The sequence below is a fragment of the Nematolebias whitei genome, chromosome 14, assembly GCF_014905685.2.
Source record: "Nematolebias whitei isolate Nwh7 chromosome 14, NemWhi1, whole genome shotgun sequence".
Lineage (NCBI taxonomy): Eukaryota > Metazoa > Chordata > Actinopteri > Cyprinodontiformes > Rivulidae > Nematolebias > Nematolebias whitei.
Genome location: NC_056511.1, coordinates 15,272,420 through 15,286,890, shown reverse-complemented (window position 1 = coordinate 15,286,890; position 14,471 = coordinate 15,272,420). Strand labels below are relative to the sequence as shown.

Sequence of the window (14,471 nt, the reverse complement as noted above, 5' to 3'; positions counted from 1 at the left end):
ACAGTGTCAGTTTTTATTATTATAGTCTAATAAACATATTTGTTTACTAAAAAAATGAGATAAAAAATAGTATTTGTTCAATTTATGATCAGTTCTTGCATAAACAGCTCATTAAAAATGCTCCAACTTGTTTTTTTTATTTGAACTGTTTGGCTTTATTTGTCTTATTACATTATAAAACGAAAAGACTGTTGTCTGTGGAGTAGAATAACAACTTTTATAATTAATTTAGTTGCTGTAGACTGCATGTTTCTTGTTAAAAGGCTCATTAAAAGTCATAACAGATTTTTTAAAGAAAACTTTCTGCAGGTTAACCTGTAGCTGTTGCATATTTGTCAAGAATCCAAATATTACAAAACATTATTTTACTGATGCATCTGTGCTGATTTGAGCTGTAGTTGTCCCCCAAATATGAGTCACAGAAAATAGTTTGTGGGAGCAATAACTGGAATTATTAAATTTGAAATAAAGGGCCTAAAATTTCTCCTCCCACTCTAAAACTGTTTGCTTTTTTTGACGACTGCAGATGACATCCTTACATTTTACTATCGGAACAATACAACAGATTATTTTCTGTTCATAAGTTAATACAAACAGAAATTTATCATTAACAGATGTGTCTTTTTTGTTAAGAAATGACTAAGCTTTGTAAGTCTGTTTACAACCACCTGTAAATGACACATATGTTGTTAACATTTGCACATGTGAAGTTGTTGTGCAGAACATAAAATGCTTGAAAGGAAGTGCAACGCTTTTTCTTTTTGCATAATTGGTGCACAAATTTTGTATATTGAGCATCTTGGTGACATCCTCTTGCTAATAATTGCACCGTGCTGAGTCAGAAGGCTCAAGAGAAAGGAATTCAGGTGTGTTTGGAAATAATCTGCAAGACATTTGAAATGTTTCTAAAACTATATTATCTGTCGAATCAACACCAGAATTTTCAGGCCTAGCGTTAGTGCTTCATTCAACCATCAAAAATGATTTGTTGTCAAAGTTGTTACTTTGCAGACAAGTTGTTGGTAAATGTCGACCTACAAGGCTCTAACATCTGTGAAAAATATGTAGCTTTATTTATGAACCTGCTTTCAGTGGGAGTGTTGTGTGTTAACATGAACTATTAGCAACAGAAAATGTGTGGGCTGGAGTTCCAGGGAACATTTCAGAGTCTAAATTAAAATGCTTACAAAAACACACTGAATTACAACCCCAGTTACTCAAATTTGGGAAGTTGTTTAAAATATAATAACAATAATAATATTAAAACCTGTCTTCTTATTGATATGTCCATTCATTTGTAAAGTCACACTTGTAAATGGACTGTACTTACATAGCACCTTTCTATCTTATCAAGATACTCTTAAGTGCTTTACACAACAATCTGTGCCCTCATTTACCCGTTCATACAGCACTCTACTAGATCTGTACAAAACTAATTGAACAAATCATTCTAAAGAGATAATAAGAACTTTATCACATTCATACACTGATGGGACACACATGGGAAGCAATGAGGGGTTCAATGTCTTGTCCAGGGACACTTGGGCATGTGACTGCTGGTGGATTCGAACCCCCAACTCTTGCATTGGAGGACGACTTGTGTTAAAGTTGTTGAAAAACTAGTCGCATGTAAAGACCTGGGAATACGAGTTGAACATGTATGGGGCCTAAAAACACAAACTGTTGGAGTAATAATCAAAGCATTGGGACTTGTCAGAATGAGGATGGACAGGGTCATCAACCAAATCGCAGGCAACAGAAAAGTGACAGAACTACAAAACAATCACACAACTGGGGACAACATGTGTTTGAGAAAAGGCCCTTTCCATCAAATACGCCTCATCTCCATCCATGCCTCATTATGACCCTAGGCTCATGGTTTGAGTCCCGGTGTAATGTTGTGAAATGACAAACTGCACAACAAAACCCAATATTTTTTTAAAATGATAACATTATTATTATTATTATCGTGTGTGATGAGGCATTCAAAGTCTTCAAAAGCTCAGTTATTCACAGACTAATAAACCTCTGTCCATGTTTACTCTGAGAAGTTCAGCCTCTTTTTACACCCAGTCCTCTCACTGACCTGTTGTAAATTAACATAATTCGTTAGAAAATCCTCCTCCAGCTGTTTTTGATTCCTACTTCTTACTTTTACAGCTTTTTGTTCTTTTTTTAAAAATGTGTTGCTGCCATAAAATTCAAGACTACAGTTTTTATGATGCAGTTCATTTAAACTTTGATGTATTTACTGTGTTCCACTGTGAGTAAAGTATGAGTTTGAGATGTGCACATTATTGTTGCATTCTGATTTTACAATTTACACAAGATCCTTGTTTTTGGAATTGAGTGTTGTATTTGGTGAAAAGCACAGTTTTACTAAAAGAGAAAAATGTTGATCTATAAGGACCAGCACGGGTGGTGTTGGCCAGGTTGCTCTACTGTTCATCTGTTAGACAGCATGAGTTTTGTGACCTTTTATTGTGAAAAGGTAACAGTTCCCCCTCCGCCTGCAGGTGGAAGTGAAGCCATATGTGCTCGATGACCAGCTGTGTGACGAGTGCCAGGGAACTCGCTGCGGTGGGAAGTTCGCACCGTTCTTCTGCGCCAACGTCACCTGTCTGCAGTACTACTGCGAGTACTGCTGGGCGGCCATCCATTCCCGCGCCGGGCGAGAGTTCCACAAGCCTCTGGTGAAGGAGGGAGGCGACCGGCCCCGTCACATCTCCTTCCGCTGGAACTGAGCAGAACGACAGAGCAGGGGAGAGGAGGGCAGGTAGTGCAGGAGTCGCGAATCATTGTACAAATAAATGCACTTTTCTGTTGCTGGTTCCTTTTTGCTCTAATTTCACCTAACATTATTATTATTATTTTTATTTAAAGTTAATATATATCAATATTTTAAAGATGGAAAAGAAAAACTGGATTATATCCAAAATGGTCCATCTAGGAAAAAAAGATGTGTAACATAATTTTATTTTTTCTTCTTATTCTTGAAATACTTTTAAGTTCTCAGACAAAAACATATATATTTGACATATAGGAAGGTTTGATGTGTGGTGTGGTACTCTGCTATTCAATTGGCATATTTTTTTCAAAACAAAACCTCATTTCCTTTTGATAGAAGAGGCCCTAATTTGACATTTAGCTGTCATATATTGTAGCAGAGCTGTAACCTTTTGTACAGTCTTCACAGCGATCGCTGCTGAAGTTAGAAGGCTCTTTATTTCTGAAAGGTGGATTAAATTAGCCAATGTTGCAAGAGACTCCAGAGCAAATGTGAGTAACAAAGAAGAGTGCACTTATTTCCAATTTAAAGAGTGAAGACACCGTAGATAAAACCCCTTTGTTGTTAACCAAAGCTGAATCCTAATTACCTTTGAAGAACGGAAAGGGCCCACGCAGAAACTAAACAGATTCTTACTCTCCCACTTTTTTTTTAACGATTTGTTTCCATTCATTCAACAAACATTTTGACGTTACTTGAAAATTGCAAGAAAATTTTTAGCAACACAGATTTGGGTTTTGATCTCCATTGTAACATGCAAAAACTAATACCTCAAACTCAGCTGCTAATGTGCCGAATACAGTAAGAAGAAGAAGAAAAGCAAGTAAGACAGAAAACTTTAACACTCTGGTGTTTTCCTTCCCTTTGAATTCTAATCAGAGGGAAGTGATGTTACACAGAGGGTGACGTAACTGGCACAGTTTTGTATTCACTTGCTTCATCACCTCCTTATTTTTGTAATCAAACCCAGGGTTGTGCTAGCGACAGAGCGAAGCATCGTACAGTATACAGTGTATTATGGGAATGTATGGCTTAGAGAGGCTATGGGAGAGACGGGGATAAATGCAGCCTACTTCCCTTCCTCACGTCTGGTAGCGGCCTTAGCTGCTAGCCTAGCAGCTAAGACAGGGCAGGGCCTCAGTTTTTGGATCACAACCTGCTTTCTGTGTCTGCACAGAGCAGAGCTTCGATCCGGTTCTTTCAGCACATGAAGTGAAAGCAACTCCTCGAGAGCGGGCCTGTCCGCTTGCAGCCCGCGTTGCAGATTTAGATTTAGCCGGGCCGCCACCTAAAAGGAAACGCCTCTCTTTAGTTTTCTTTAAACGCATTTGTGCAATTCTCCCAAGTCCTTAATGACAAAGTGCTACTTTGCATCCGAGAGCGAGCGACATTTAATGAAAAAGAAAAAAGGCTGATCGGCTTTGCAAATCGTCAGCACACACTTGAGTCACGGAGGGATCTGCCCTTTCGGCGAACCCTTCCATCCCTTCTGCTGCCAAGTTAATCCAACTCAGCATCCAGTGTTTGTTAAAGCATAAATGAAGATAGTCTCAGCAGCGTGCTCTACTACTACAATACACTTGTGACCCACGTGCAGTTTGAGAACGACATCGCAGGCCCATCCGGTCGTAGCCGGTGGCTTACGGGAACCAAAGATGGTTGTGCAGTAGTGGGTCACACTGTAGCTCATTTCTTGTCTTGATTTTTACGTTCTCTCTTTTTTGTTTTTGTTTTATTCTTCATATATATTTTCATAAATCTACCACTTCTATCCAGTCGTGTTGAAACTCTCAAGCCCTGACGGACTCGACAAACCAAAGATTGGCCCCGAACACCACCTCCACAGGATGTGTAGTAAACACGCACACACTGGAGATTTCTACGTGACAACACGAGTGGAAAACCTGCAGGGCTTGCAGACAAACAAGGCCTCACGTTCTCTTTAGCTCAAAGTGGAGCCACCGCTTCTATTTTGTACCTGAACTAGCTTGGGGAAATTTAACATGAAGTGCACATTCCCACGGCGAACGCGAAAAGTAATCCTCATTTGCTATTTGACGTCACTAAGTGGCGACCTTCTAGCCGAGCATTTAAACGTCAGGGAGTTCGTACAGAAACTTGATTACACACACTAGTGAGAATCCTCAAGTCGGCGCGGCGTCGTTGCACCAGTTATTTTCTTTTGCACCCGGAACGTTAGTGTTTTTTTGTGGGTGTGTTGGGTGAGCATTTTAGAAGTTAAAACACTTTGTGAAGAATTTGCTGTTAAATGAGATGAAAAAAAAATTATTTTATACATGGCCTGCTGATTTTTTGGTACAGTGTTTTCTAGCTAAATTATTTTGTCATGCACATATAAACATTTATTATGCACTACTTTTCTAAATATTTTTTTCTCCTTTTTTTTTTTCAACAGTCATTTTAGGCACATTTTTCACAAATGGGGAAACTCCTTTTTGCAATACCTCAATTTTTCACATTGTGAAAGGTAGCTTTTGTACTTTTGTTACTGAGAGATCTGCATATATGGAGATGTTCATTTTAAGAAAAAGAGAAAAAAAAAGTCGAGCGGTTTCAATATATATTATTATTATTTTCAATTATGCTTTTTATACATTTCTGTGCTGAGGAATCTTTACAACTTTTCAAGTGCGCAGTTGTGTTGACGCGACTTCAGATCTGCAGAGGACAGACCAAAGCTCGTTTGGTCTTAGCTTTCCGTACGTTAGACGTTTCCAGCCAATCTGGTCCATAACAGCATGGAGAAATAAATAAAAACAAACAAACAAACAAAAAAAAAATTTCATGTAAATGTGTCTAAACCTACTAGTTGGAACTTCCTCTCCGTAGACGGAGCGTAACTTATTACGAGGAGAATGCAAAATCTGGTTCACGCTTAACGCTGAATCTCACACGAATGGATGTTTGGTGTTTAGATATTTTAATATTTGAAAAATATATATATACATATATATATAAATATATTCTTGAACTTGCCAACTAGCACCTATCGTAATCCTTAGCATGCATGACGAAAAAAAAGCGAGAGAAAACGACAAGTACATGAATTAGCTATAAAAATTAATTGTTGTGGTGTGCACCAAATGTTTCTCAACTATTACGTTAAGAACCCACCCCTCTTTCCCCTCGTGTCATACCTCTCTGTGGAGCGGTAACCGTAAAAAAAACAACAAAAAAAAAACACTTTGAACTAAAGCGCAGGACTCGGAGCGTCCGAATGAAACACTGTTCAAAAAGACTTGAGAAGTCGCCCCCGCCGTCTGTCCGTCGAGGCGATCTCACATAGACCTATCTGGAGGAAGGGGAGCTTAAAAAGACTTGAATGTGGTAAAATGTTGCAAGTTAACTTCAAGTTGTTATGTGCAATACTTCTTTTGAACCTTTTTCCAGATAAAGACTCTTTGCAATGTAATTCTTTAATGCCATTTTTAATTGCAGACATTTAATTAAAGATGTTAATATGTTTTTCACAGTCATTTTCTACTGTTATTGTAATCCTTTTCATGCTGGTGTTTGTAAAAAAAAAAACAGAACGAAAAGAAATGAAACTATTTGTACTAATATAAATAATTGAAGTTATTTTTAAAACATTCAAAAAAAGGTTTTTGTGCTCATTTGCTTATTATTTTTTTTGTTTATTTTAAGCTACTGTGATTGATTGCATTGTAATTATTAGGTCAACGATGTATTTAGCTGTTTATTGGTATATTTTTAATTGGAATGTATAATTGATTTTTATAATTTTGATCAGATTTTTGTTATATTTTTGAGGTGAAGCTTTTAATATGTTAAAGTGTCTAGTTTTTACTAATTGCTATATTGTGCTCCACAATATATGGTTCACATTTTCTGAAGGAAAATAAATATTTAAATATTTGTCTGTTAATGTTACTTAATGGCAAGATTTCAATAGTTTTTAACTGTGTATGGGAAGGTTGTTGTATTTATTAATAGCATTTTTTTACTTAAGATATCACCTTAATTTTTATTGTCATTTCACTTTATAAGTTCCTATTTTTGTATTTTCCTTTCTAATTAAGTTATGTAATACGGATATGTCCATATTTCTTGGAGTTGGTCTGTAGAAGTGCTTGTGAAACGACAAAAAGAAAAATCTAATGTTATTTAATTGTTTGCAGCCAACTATTTATAACAGTATGCATAATTTTTCAATATTTGTAATGTGAAATGTTGAATGAAATAAATCTTAACTGTGATGAAAAGAACGCCTGTGTGGTTATTCGTGCAACATTTTAGACGTGTAAAGCTTCTCACGTGTCTGTTTTTTTTATCTTCAGCTTGTTTCACGTCTTATAGATTTTTATTTAGACTTTTTGAAACGACCTGACCTTCATCAGATGAAGTGTAACCTAGCAACAAGCAGCTTCACGCTCTCACTTCTGAGACGATCAGACGATTGACCCGAGCCACAAACGCCTTCGGGCTTTCAGCGCGTGCCGGCTGAAGAAGTAAACTGTTTTCTTTAACACGTTTCCAGAAAAGTTTAGAAAAACAAAGTTTCTTTACTGCGTTTTCTAAAAGTTTCGAACCCGTTTCTAAAACTAGCAGAATAGTATTTAATGAGAATGTGCAGTGTGAACAACGAGTGCTGAATGACTGCCGAAGTTTGCTAAAGAAGCTGAAACTGAGGTGTTAAATCTAAAAGAAGCAATACACTAGCTAAAAGCTAAAATTTGTAAAAGGCTAGCTAAATACTAAATGTAACAATTAGCTGAAATATAGCTTACTTTTGCCAAGGCTACCTAAGAGCAAATGATGCATGGCTAAAAGCTAAATGTAGCCAAAGGCTAACTAAGAATATAAAATCATTTAAAAAAAGACATTTTTACTTATTTACAAAAATGTAAAATTAATTGACACGATTTGTTGGTGTTTTTACCACCTCAAGCCTGAGGAGTAACTTATCAACGATTTTGCTTCCTGTAATAAATAATGAATAATAAAAGAACCACTCTCAGCGCACAAAAAAAGGATACTTTTGGAAGGAAAATAATATATTTTTTCCCGTTTAAATCTTCATTGGCACATAAAAAATATCCCATGTGGGCTGGGCTAAGTTTTGATTTACTAGCTGAATGCGTAATGAACAATAAATAAATAAAATGTGGAGGTTCTGCTAACTACTGGGTCCTTGTCCGTTATTAATGTTTTTCAAAGTGGGGACCTAGGGGGTCTTCAGAAAGCTGGAGAGAATAAGATTTTGAAAAAGCAAAAAATAAAAAATAGTAATAATAATAAAAAATGCACACTATGGCAATCTGTATCTGTCATTTCCAGATAAACACGCTTGAGAGAAAAGTGCTTCTGTTTTGTTCTTCTGGTCAACAGTTTGTTGAAAAGTTTTTTTTTTTTTTCAGTGGGAATATAATATGTTTAAAACATGTTAGTAACATTTTTATGCTCAGCAGCTGTAATAATTAATTTAATATAGTGAATACAAGTTAAAACATTCTAAAAGTTGATGTTTCTTGACATATTTTGTAGCATTGTTTGTGGGTTTGCGAGGGGGGGCCTTGGTCAGAAGCTAATGCCATTTTGGGGGCCATGGCATGGAAAAGTGTGGGAACCCCTGTGTTATTTAGGTTGATTTTAGTTTTTTTTTATTATTGTTTCTTAAGGCATTATCAGTAATCTGTCCCGGTCTAATCTACAGCATCTTTGACATAATTATATGTAATCTAAAACACTGAGGATGAGTAAATGGATGCTCTTAGATGTTCCCATGTTTAAATACAAATGATTGTACTCTTGTAGATGCTACAAATTTATGAAATAATTTACATACTATTAAAGAATTACTCTCTTCCACACCTGTCTCTTAGAGACATGTTATTTATTTAGGAAAGACAACTTCTTTCAGCTTTTCCCTCTTCAGTGGTCGCCACAGCGAGTCATCCTCCGTCTCTCTCTGTCCTCTGCATCCTCTGTCCTCAATCAAACTACCTCCATTTCCTCTATTGCACCCATATATCTCCTCTTTGTCTTTTTCCTGGCAGCTGCATTTCTAACATCCTTCTACCAATAAAAGTTTTTTTTTATATATAAACTAATTTAGGAAAGACAACAGTTTTACAAAACAAAGTTAAAAAAAAGCATCTGTATTAAATTAGATAATAAAGAGACCTACTGCAGCTTCAACTTTCATTGTCTGGTACAGCAAAAGGTCATTTAAGCAAGTTTTTATAAAGTTGCATTTATATTTTAATCTTTCATGGACTCAATGCAATTAGTCCCAAATAACGGTAAACTAATATTAAACACGAAGGACTTTGTCATGTGTTCATTAATTTACAAACGCATCCTCCAAAAATCTGCCTCTGTGAGAGTTGTATGTCACCAACAAAACCGCCAGGGGGCGCTGTAGGACAAAAAGAACCGACGTCTGCACTACTTCGACTGCATTACATTTAAGTGCTGCCGGAAATAATTTCTTTCAGCCAAACGAATAATTTAGTCATTAAAAAACAAAACACAGTGAGGAGTTTGTTGATCTTTATATCAATTCTAATATAATATTTGCAAGATATAAATCATTCTTGGGGAGATAAAGTAACGTTTAAAAGAAGTATTTCGCCCCCTCTCTTAAGAATGGAAGTTTACGAGGAACATGGAACGCAACATCACCGGTTTTCACTTTAACCAAACAAACCAGACGCAGAGGGGAGGGGGGAATTACAAAATAAATAAATAAATAAATAAACGGTCCCCTCTAGCTGTAGCTCCAGCTGTTGGGTGCAGCGTCGCGGAGTCGGAGGCTCAGTTGTTGGATTAGGGGGTTGGGCTGCCTCGCTGTTCGGAAAGCCGCCGTCGTTGAGTTTGTCCCCAGTGGTCCCGCGTCGCTTCCCCGCAGCAGCAGCAGCGACACCGCCGCACCTCGCCGCCTCCAGCCGCACCTGCTGCCTCTCACACCGCAGCACAGCAGGCGGGACAAGGACGAGCTGTAAGTAGCAGACGAGCACTTTCTGCTGCTTTCAGGGTTGAATGTATTTTCTGTTCGGCTTCCAGTCATTTTAATACCGACAAAAATGCCCACGTGGAAAATAAAATGTTTTCACAGCTGTACTCACATTATTTATCTGCTATGTCCAGACAAGTACAAATAAACCCTTTGAAAGTTAAAGCCAAGCTAATTTTCTTGATTATCTGTCTGGTTTCATTGATGTGAATGAACCTGTTTTTAATGTCTTCTCATGACAGGAGCAGTCCTGAGGGAAATAAAGGAGAATAATCAGGTTGAAAATGGTCAAACTGGGGAGTAATCTTCAGGACAAAGGGGCCAAAGCTGTGAGCGTGGAGGACGGCTTCCAAAATGTGCCCCTCATCACTCCTCTGGATGTTGGCAGCCTCCAAAGCCAAGCACCTGACAAGGTGAGACTGTCCAACAACTCTGTGTGTGTTTATCAGAGAAAGCCTCCCTGCATGTTTGTGCATCTGACAGATTTTCCCCCCCTAAATCTCCTTCTGTTGTCATTAACTCAGTGTTGTTGATACCATCCTTATTAAACCTTCTTAAGCAGAATAAAACCCTCTTATGGGCACATGCACACAAATACACACATCCATGATGATGTTTCATTCATTCACACTTTCATTCATCTCAGCTGTCTCCCTGCCGCGTCCTTTGTTTTCCAGCTGAGATTAGGAGACAGATTTGAGGCCAGACAGGCTGTCATTTATCATCCTGCCATCCCATAGTAATTTCGCCGCTGCTCGTTAATCCAGTTACCATGACGGCAGAGCAGAGTTGAGCTGATTGGTGTATTTGTGGGGTTGGGACAGAGAGCTGCACTGATTGCACATTATGAAAGTGAATGAAATGAGGCAATGTGCGAGCTCATTATTGCTTCCAGCACATTCTGATGCATTTTATGCACAAAATGTGCCGCAGCGTTTGGCACTTTTCTGAGCACCGGTTAGTTTCATCATTTCACTTTTCGGAGATCTATTCCATTTTGAAGAACTGCAAAGTAAAACTAGGCCGTATCCTGCATTTGTAGTCTTTTTAAATGGTTTTTATAGACTGAAGATGTGCTGGAGTGAAGAGGGAGCTTCATCACCCAAATCTGAAGTTTGCTCTTTCCTGCTTTAAACTTGCTGTTTGCCTCCGTTTCCCCTCAAACAACCTGCTCTGCACCAAATATACACTCAACAAGACAAACATTGAACTGGGAAAACGGGTAAACTCTATATAGGCCTGTCGCGATAAACAATAAATCAATTAATCGCATGATAAATGAAAATTATCATCCTCATTTTCGTTTATCGGCTTTATCGTTTCTTCGTGTCTCTTTCTACTGGACAATGGATGACAAAAGTCTCAACTCCGGTGCTCTTCTCCGACCCCTCCCTTTCTCTTTAAAATCTGTTTTAACTGTCCAAAAATCACGTTTTTGGATCGTTAAAAGCAGCTGAGAAGCTAAGCTACGAGCTAAGCTAACAGGCCAACCTCGACCTTCCCATTTTTCTTAAAGAGACACGCTGTTTGCTCCCTCACTATCCATCCTTCGGCTCAAACAGTCTTCTACTGCCAACCAGTGGTCAAAAAAGGTAGTACACACAAAAATTAACCAACATTTCTTCTTAAATTTGACAGTAATTACTAATTATTGTCAAATTTCATACAATATTATCGTTTATCGCAATAATGTCTGAGACAATTAGTCGCCCAGCAAAATTTGTTATAGTGACAGACCTAATTCTATATTTATGTGAAGAGATAAGCGCTTTAGTGGTTTATTCAAATGTGTAACATTCTTTTAAGCCAGAAGCACAAGTTGTTTTTAGACTCTTAAAGAGAAAACGAGCACTTGTTGTCAAGTACTGAGATCTAAAACGAGCTGGGCTCTGACCTTGGAAAGGTCAGGTTATTGAAATTACAGATCTTTCTAAATAAAACATCTTATTGCGGCCTCACACTGAATTTTAAAACAGTTGAAGTCCACAAAGCAGAAGGAGGCTACAAGGTTGTTGATTTTCAGGACGTTTCAATTTATCAGCTATAAAATAATGACCACCTGCATAATGAATAAAAAGTGCCCGTTTTGTGGCCAGAGCCACTGAGGCTTGGGTTTCACTATGTTCTTAAAGATAAACTAATTAAAAAATAATCCTGTAACAGAATGTGTGCAGGTGAAACGGATCTGGAAGGCACTGAGGTCAAATACTCTGTTCTGTTTCAAACAGCAAATGTAAATTCATTAAAAGATGATGATCAGAGACAAACCTTCCCCGTCTTCTCATCAAAGTCAGAACTTTTAAAAATGAACATTGAAACAAAATGGATGCATTTTAGAAGCAAAAACTTAAAGACATTATAAAAACATTTATTATGTTGTAATAAGCAAAGGTACATCGTGTTTGGTGAAAGAAACAAATAAATTAAAAAAAGGTTACTTTTCTCATTGATTAGCACGAGGGTGGACCAATCATGGTTTGGGCCTGTGTTGCAACGTATCACATGAAAGCAGTCTTTACTTAAAGTCAGCCAATAATGGAAGCCATCACACCTTATTATCTGAACTCGGTTCTTTCGGTTGATACCGTTAAAAATCATTTTATTTGGTCACGAGATTTTCAAAGCAGCAACGTTCCTGCAGGTGGTCCTAAACCATTGTAATCCTCAAAATGGAAATAAATAAATGCATAAAATGATGCAGTTAGGATGAAACGCTTCTTGTCTTGGTGTCCAGATTTAGGACCCCACGTAATGAATGAAATCATAGGCATTGCATCAATTATATGTGAATGGGACGTGTCCCCGTCATATTTAAAAATATATTATTTAGCCCCCCACACACATATACCACAAACCCAGTCACCCAGCAGTGTTTCTATTTATTCCTGAACAAACCCATTCCACTTAATTAATTGGAGAATACTCAAACCACTAAAAGTCCACTTTCCTGGTTACCTACAACAACTCACTACACCGCGGTCACTTGGCAGAGCTCTCATCTCTTTAATGTGTTTTGTCGCTGGGGCGGGGGGAGGAAGGGGACACACCTCTGTGTTGCGTGCTAGTTTACTGCTACATTAGTGCCGGCAGTTGCTGACCCAGGTGGGGATTAGGATGTGTGAGAGAAACGGAGCGTGCTCTATTCACACAAGGGGAACTGTTGGTCAGGCTCCTTCTTGTTGTGCCACACTTCCAGACTTCACTTATGTTTTAGCTCAAAACACTCTCTTCCAAACAGGAAGCAAACAGTCCTTTTAACTCGTCATATCTCCTACATGAAAGCTTGTAGAACCAAACAAAATCATGTGCGACCATCAACGTCTTTGGGTCCACGACTTTTTATCATCAACCATAAAGTTTTTGCTCAGTGACTGTTTGTTTGTGGCTTAACGTTCATGCTGTTTCTTTCTGCTTTGTGGAAGAGTGCTCCCAGGGAGTGAGAAACACTGGTGTGTTGTTACCATGGTGACCCTAATGAGCCACTGATGGCAGCTTCAACACTTCAGTATATATACATCAAATTTAGGCTTTTTTTTTTTTTTTTTTTTTTTTAGCAGGTGATTTCAAACTAGACCCTTTTGGGTGGTTGGCACTTTTCATAGTTTCTCTAGAAATGTTTATATTCAAACTATTATTTGACTCGGTTTTTATTTAAAATAATCCTAAAACGAGTGTGTGTGCAGTTCCTGCAGAAAGTCACGGCGCGGTTTGAACCTGCATGTTTATTCTGCTGAGGGAGGCAAAGTCTCTTTCCATTCCTTAGACCTGCTAAATGACTTGCCCTTCACTGCACTTACTCACACATTTCCACACACACACACACACACACACTTTCATTCAGAAGGCACTTGCATTTATTCCCCCGCTGTGTGTGTGTGTGTGTGTGTGTACAGTTCAGACATGCTTATGCACGCACGTGTGCGTGTGTGAGCAGTATATCGATTATGTCAGCAGCCAACAGTTTGTGACGGGACATACGTCGAGCTGTCAGTCATTTCTCGCTGATTAAATCAGTCCCGGCAGAATAAAGAACACGGCCACATTCTGCATTTAAAGCAGCCGTCAGGTAGAGACACACACACTTGTTTTGTTTCACTGTGTGACTAAAAGTCTTCATGTTTTTTCCAACAAATTTAGCTTTTGCTCTCTCCTTTTTGGATATATTCTAGCTGATGCTTTCCAGGAGGTTTCTCTGCTCACAGACATGACAAATTTCAAGTCCAGCCGCTGCATGCAGATGCAAATGGGCCTATTTGTTCTCAAATGGGACACTATGAGACTTGGAAAGGTCACTTTGCTACTAAATCAGTGACTGTGTGTAACTGGAAGTTCAAGAATTTGTTCACCTAGTAGGCAAGGCATAAAATGTCACGCAGGCCAGGAAAGACATTAACTGTAATTAGTCAAAATAGATAATGATGAGGTTCGGCTAAGCAGAAATCAAAAAATAAAAGCCCATATTACTTTATTTTGCTGCTGATCATATAAAAATATTGCTGATCTTTATCCAACTTCAACTTATCCTACAAACCAAACTGCAGTATTTTATTATATTTACCAACTGAAAAGTGAACCAGTATGTTTCTCCATCCATCCATCCATCCATCCATCCATCCATCCATCCATCCATCCATCCATCCATCCATCCATCCATCCATCCATCCATCCATCCATCCATCCATCCAT

The 14,471-nt window shown here is 38.1% G+C and overlaps 2 protein-coding genes across 4 annotated transcripts in view; both read left to right on the top strand.

Moving 5' to 3' along the window:
* cpeb4b (cytoplasmic polyadenylation element binding protein 4b) overlaps positions 1 to 6,243 on the top strand; it is a 34,505-nt gene extending 28,262 nt beyond the window's left edge. For all 3 annotated transcript variants that reach the window (XM_037687903.1, XM_037687902.1, XM_037687901.1), the window contains one exon: positions 2,517 to 6,243. In XM_037687903.1, coding sequence (XP_037543831.1) covers positions 2,517 to 2,744 — 228 coding nt within the window. In that variant the 3' untranslated portion in view covers positions 2,745 to 6,243. The remainder of the gene's footprint in view (positions 1 to 2,516) is intronic.
* A 3,267-nt stretch (positions 6,244 to 9,510) lies between these two features.
* nsg2 (neuronal vesicle trafficking associated 2) overlaps positions 9,511 to 14,471 on the top strand; it is a 60,538-nt gene continuing 55,577 nt past the window's right edge. Inside the window, exons 1-2 of the mRNA XM_037687310.1 lie at positions 9,511 to 9,770; positions 10,028 to 10,198. Of these exons, the coding sequence (XP_037543238.1) occupies positions 10,070 to 10,198 (129 nt within the window). The 5' untranslated portion in view covers positions 9,511 to 9,770; positions 10,028 to 10,069. The remainder of the gene's footprint in view (positions 9,771 to 10,027; positions 10,199 to 14,471) is intronic.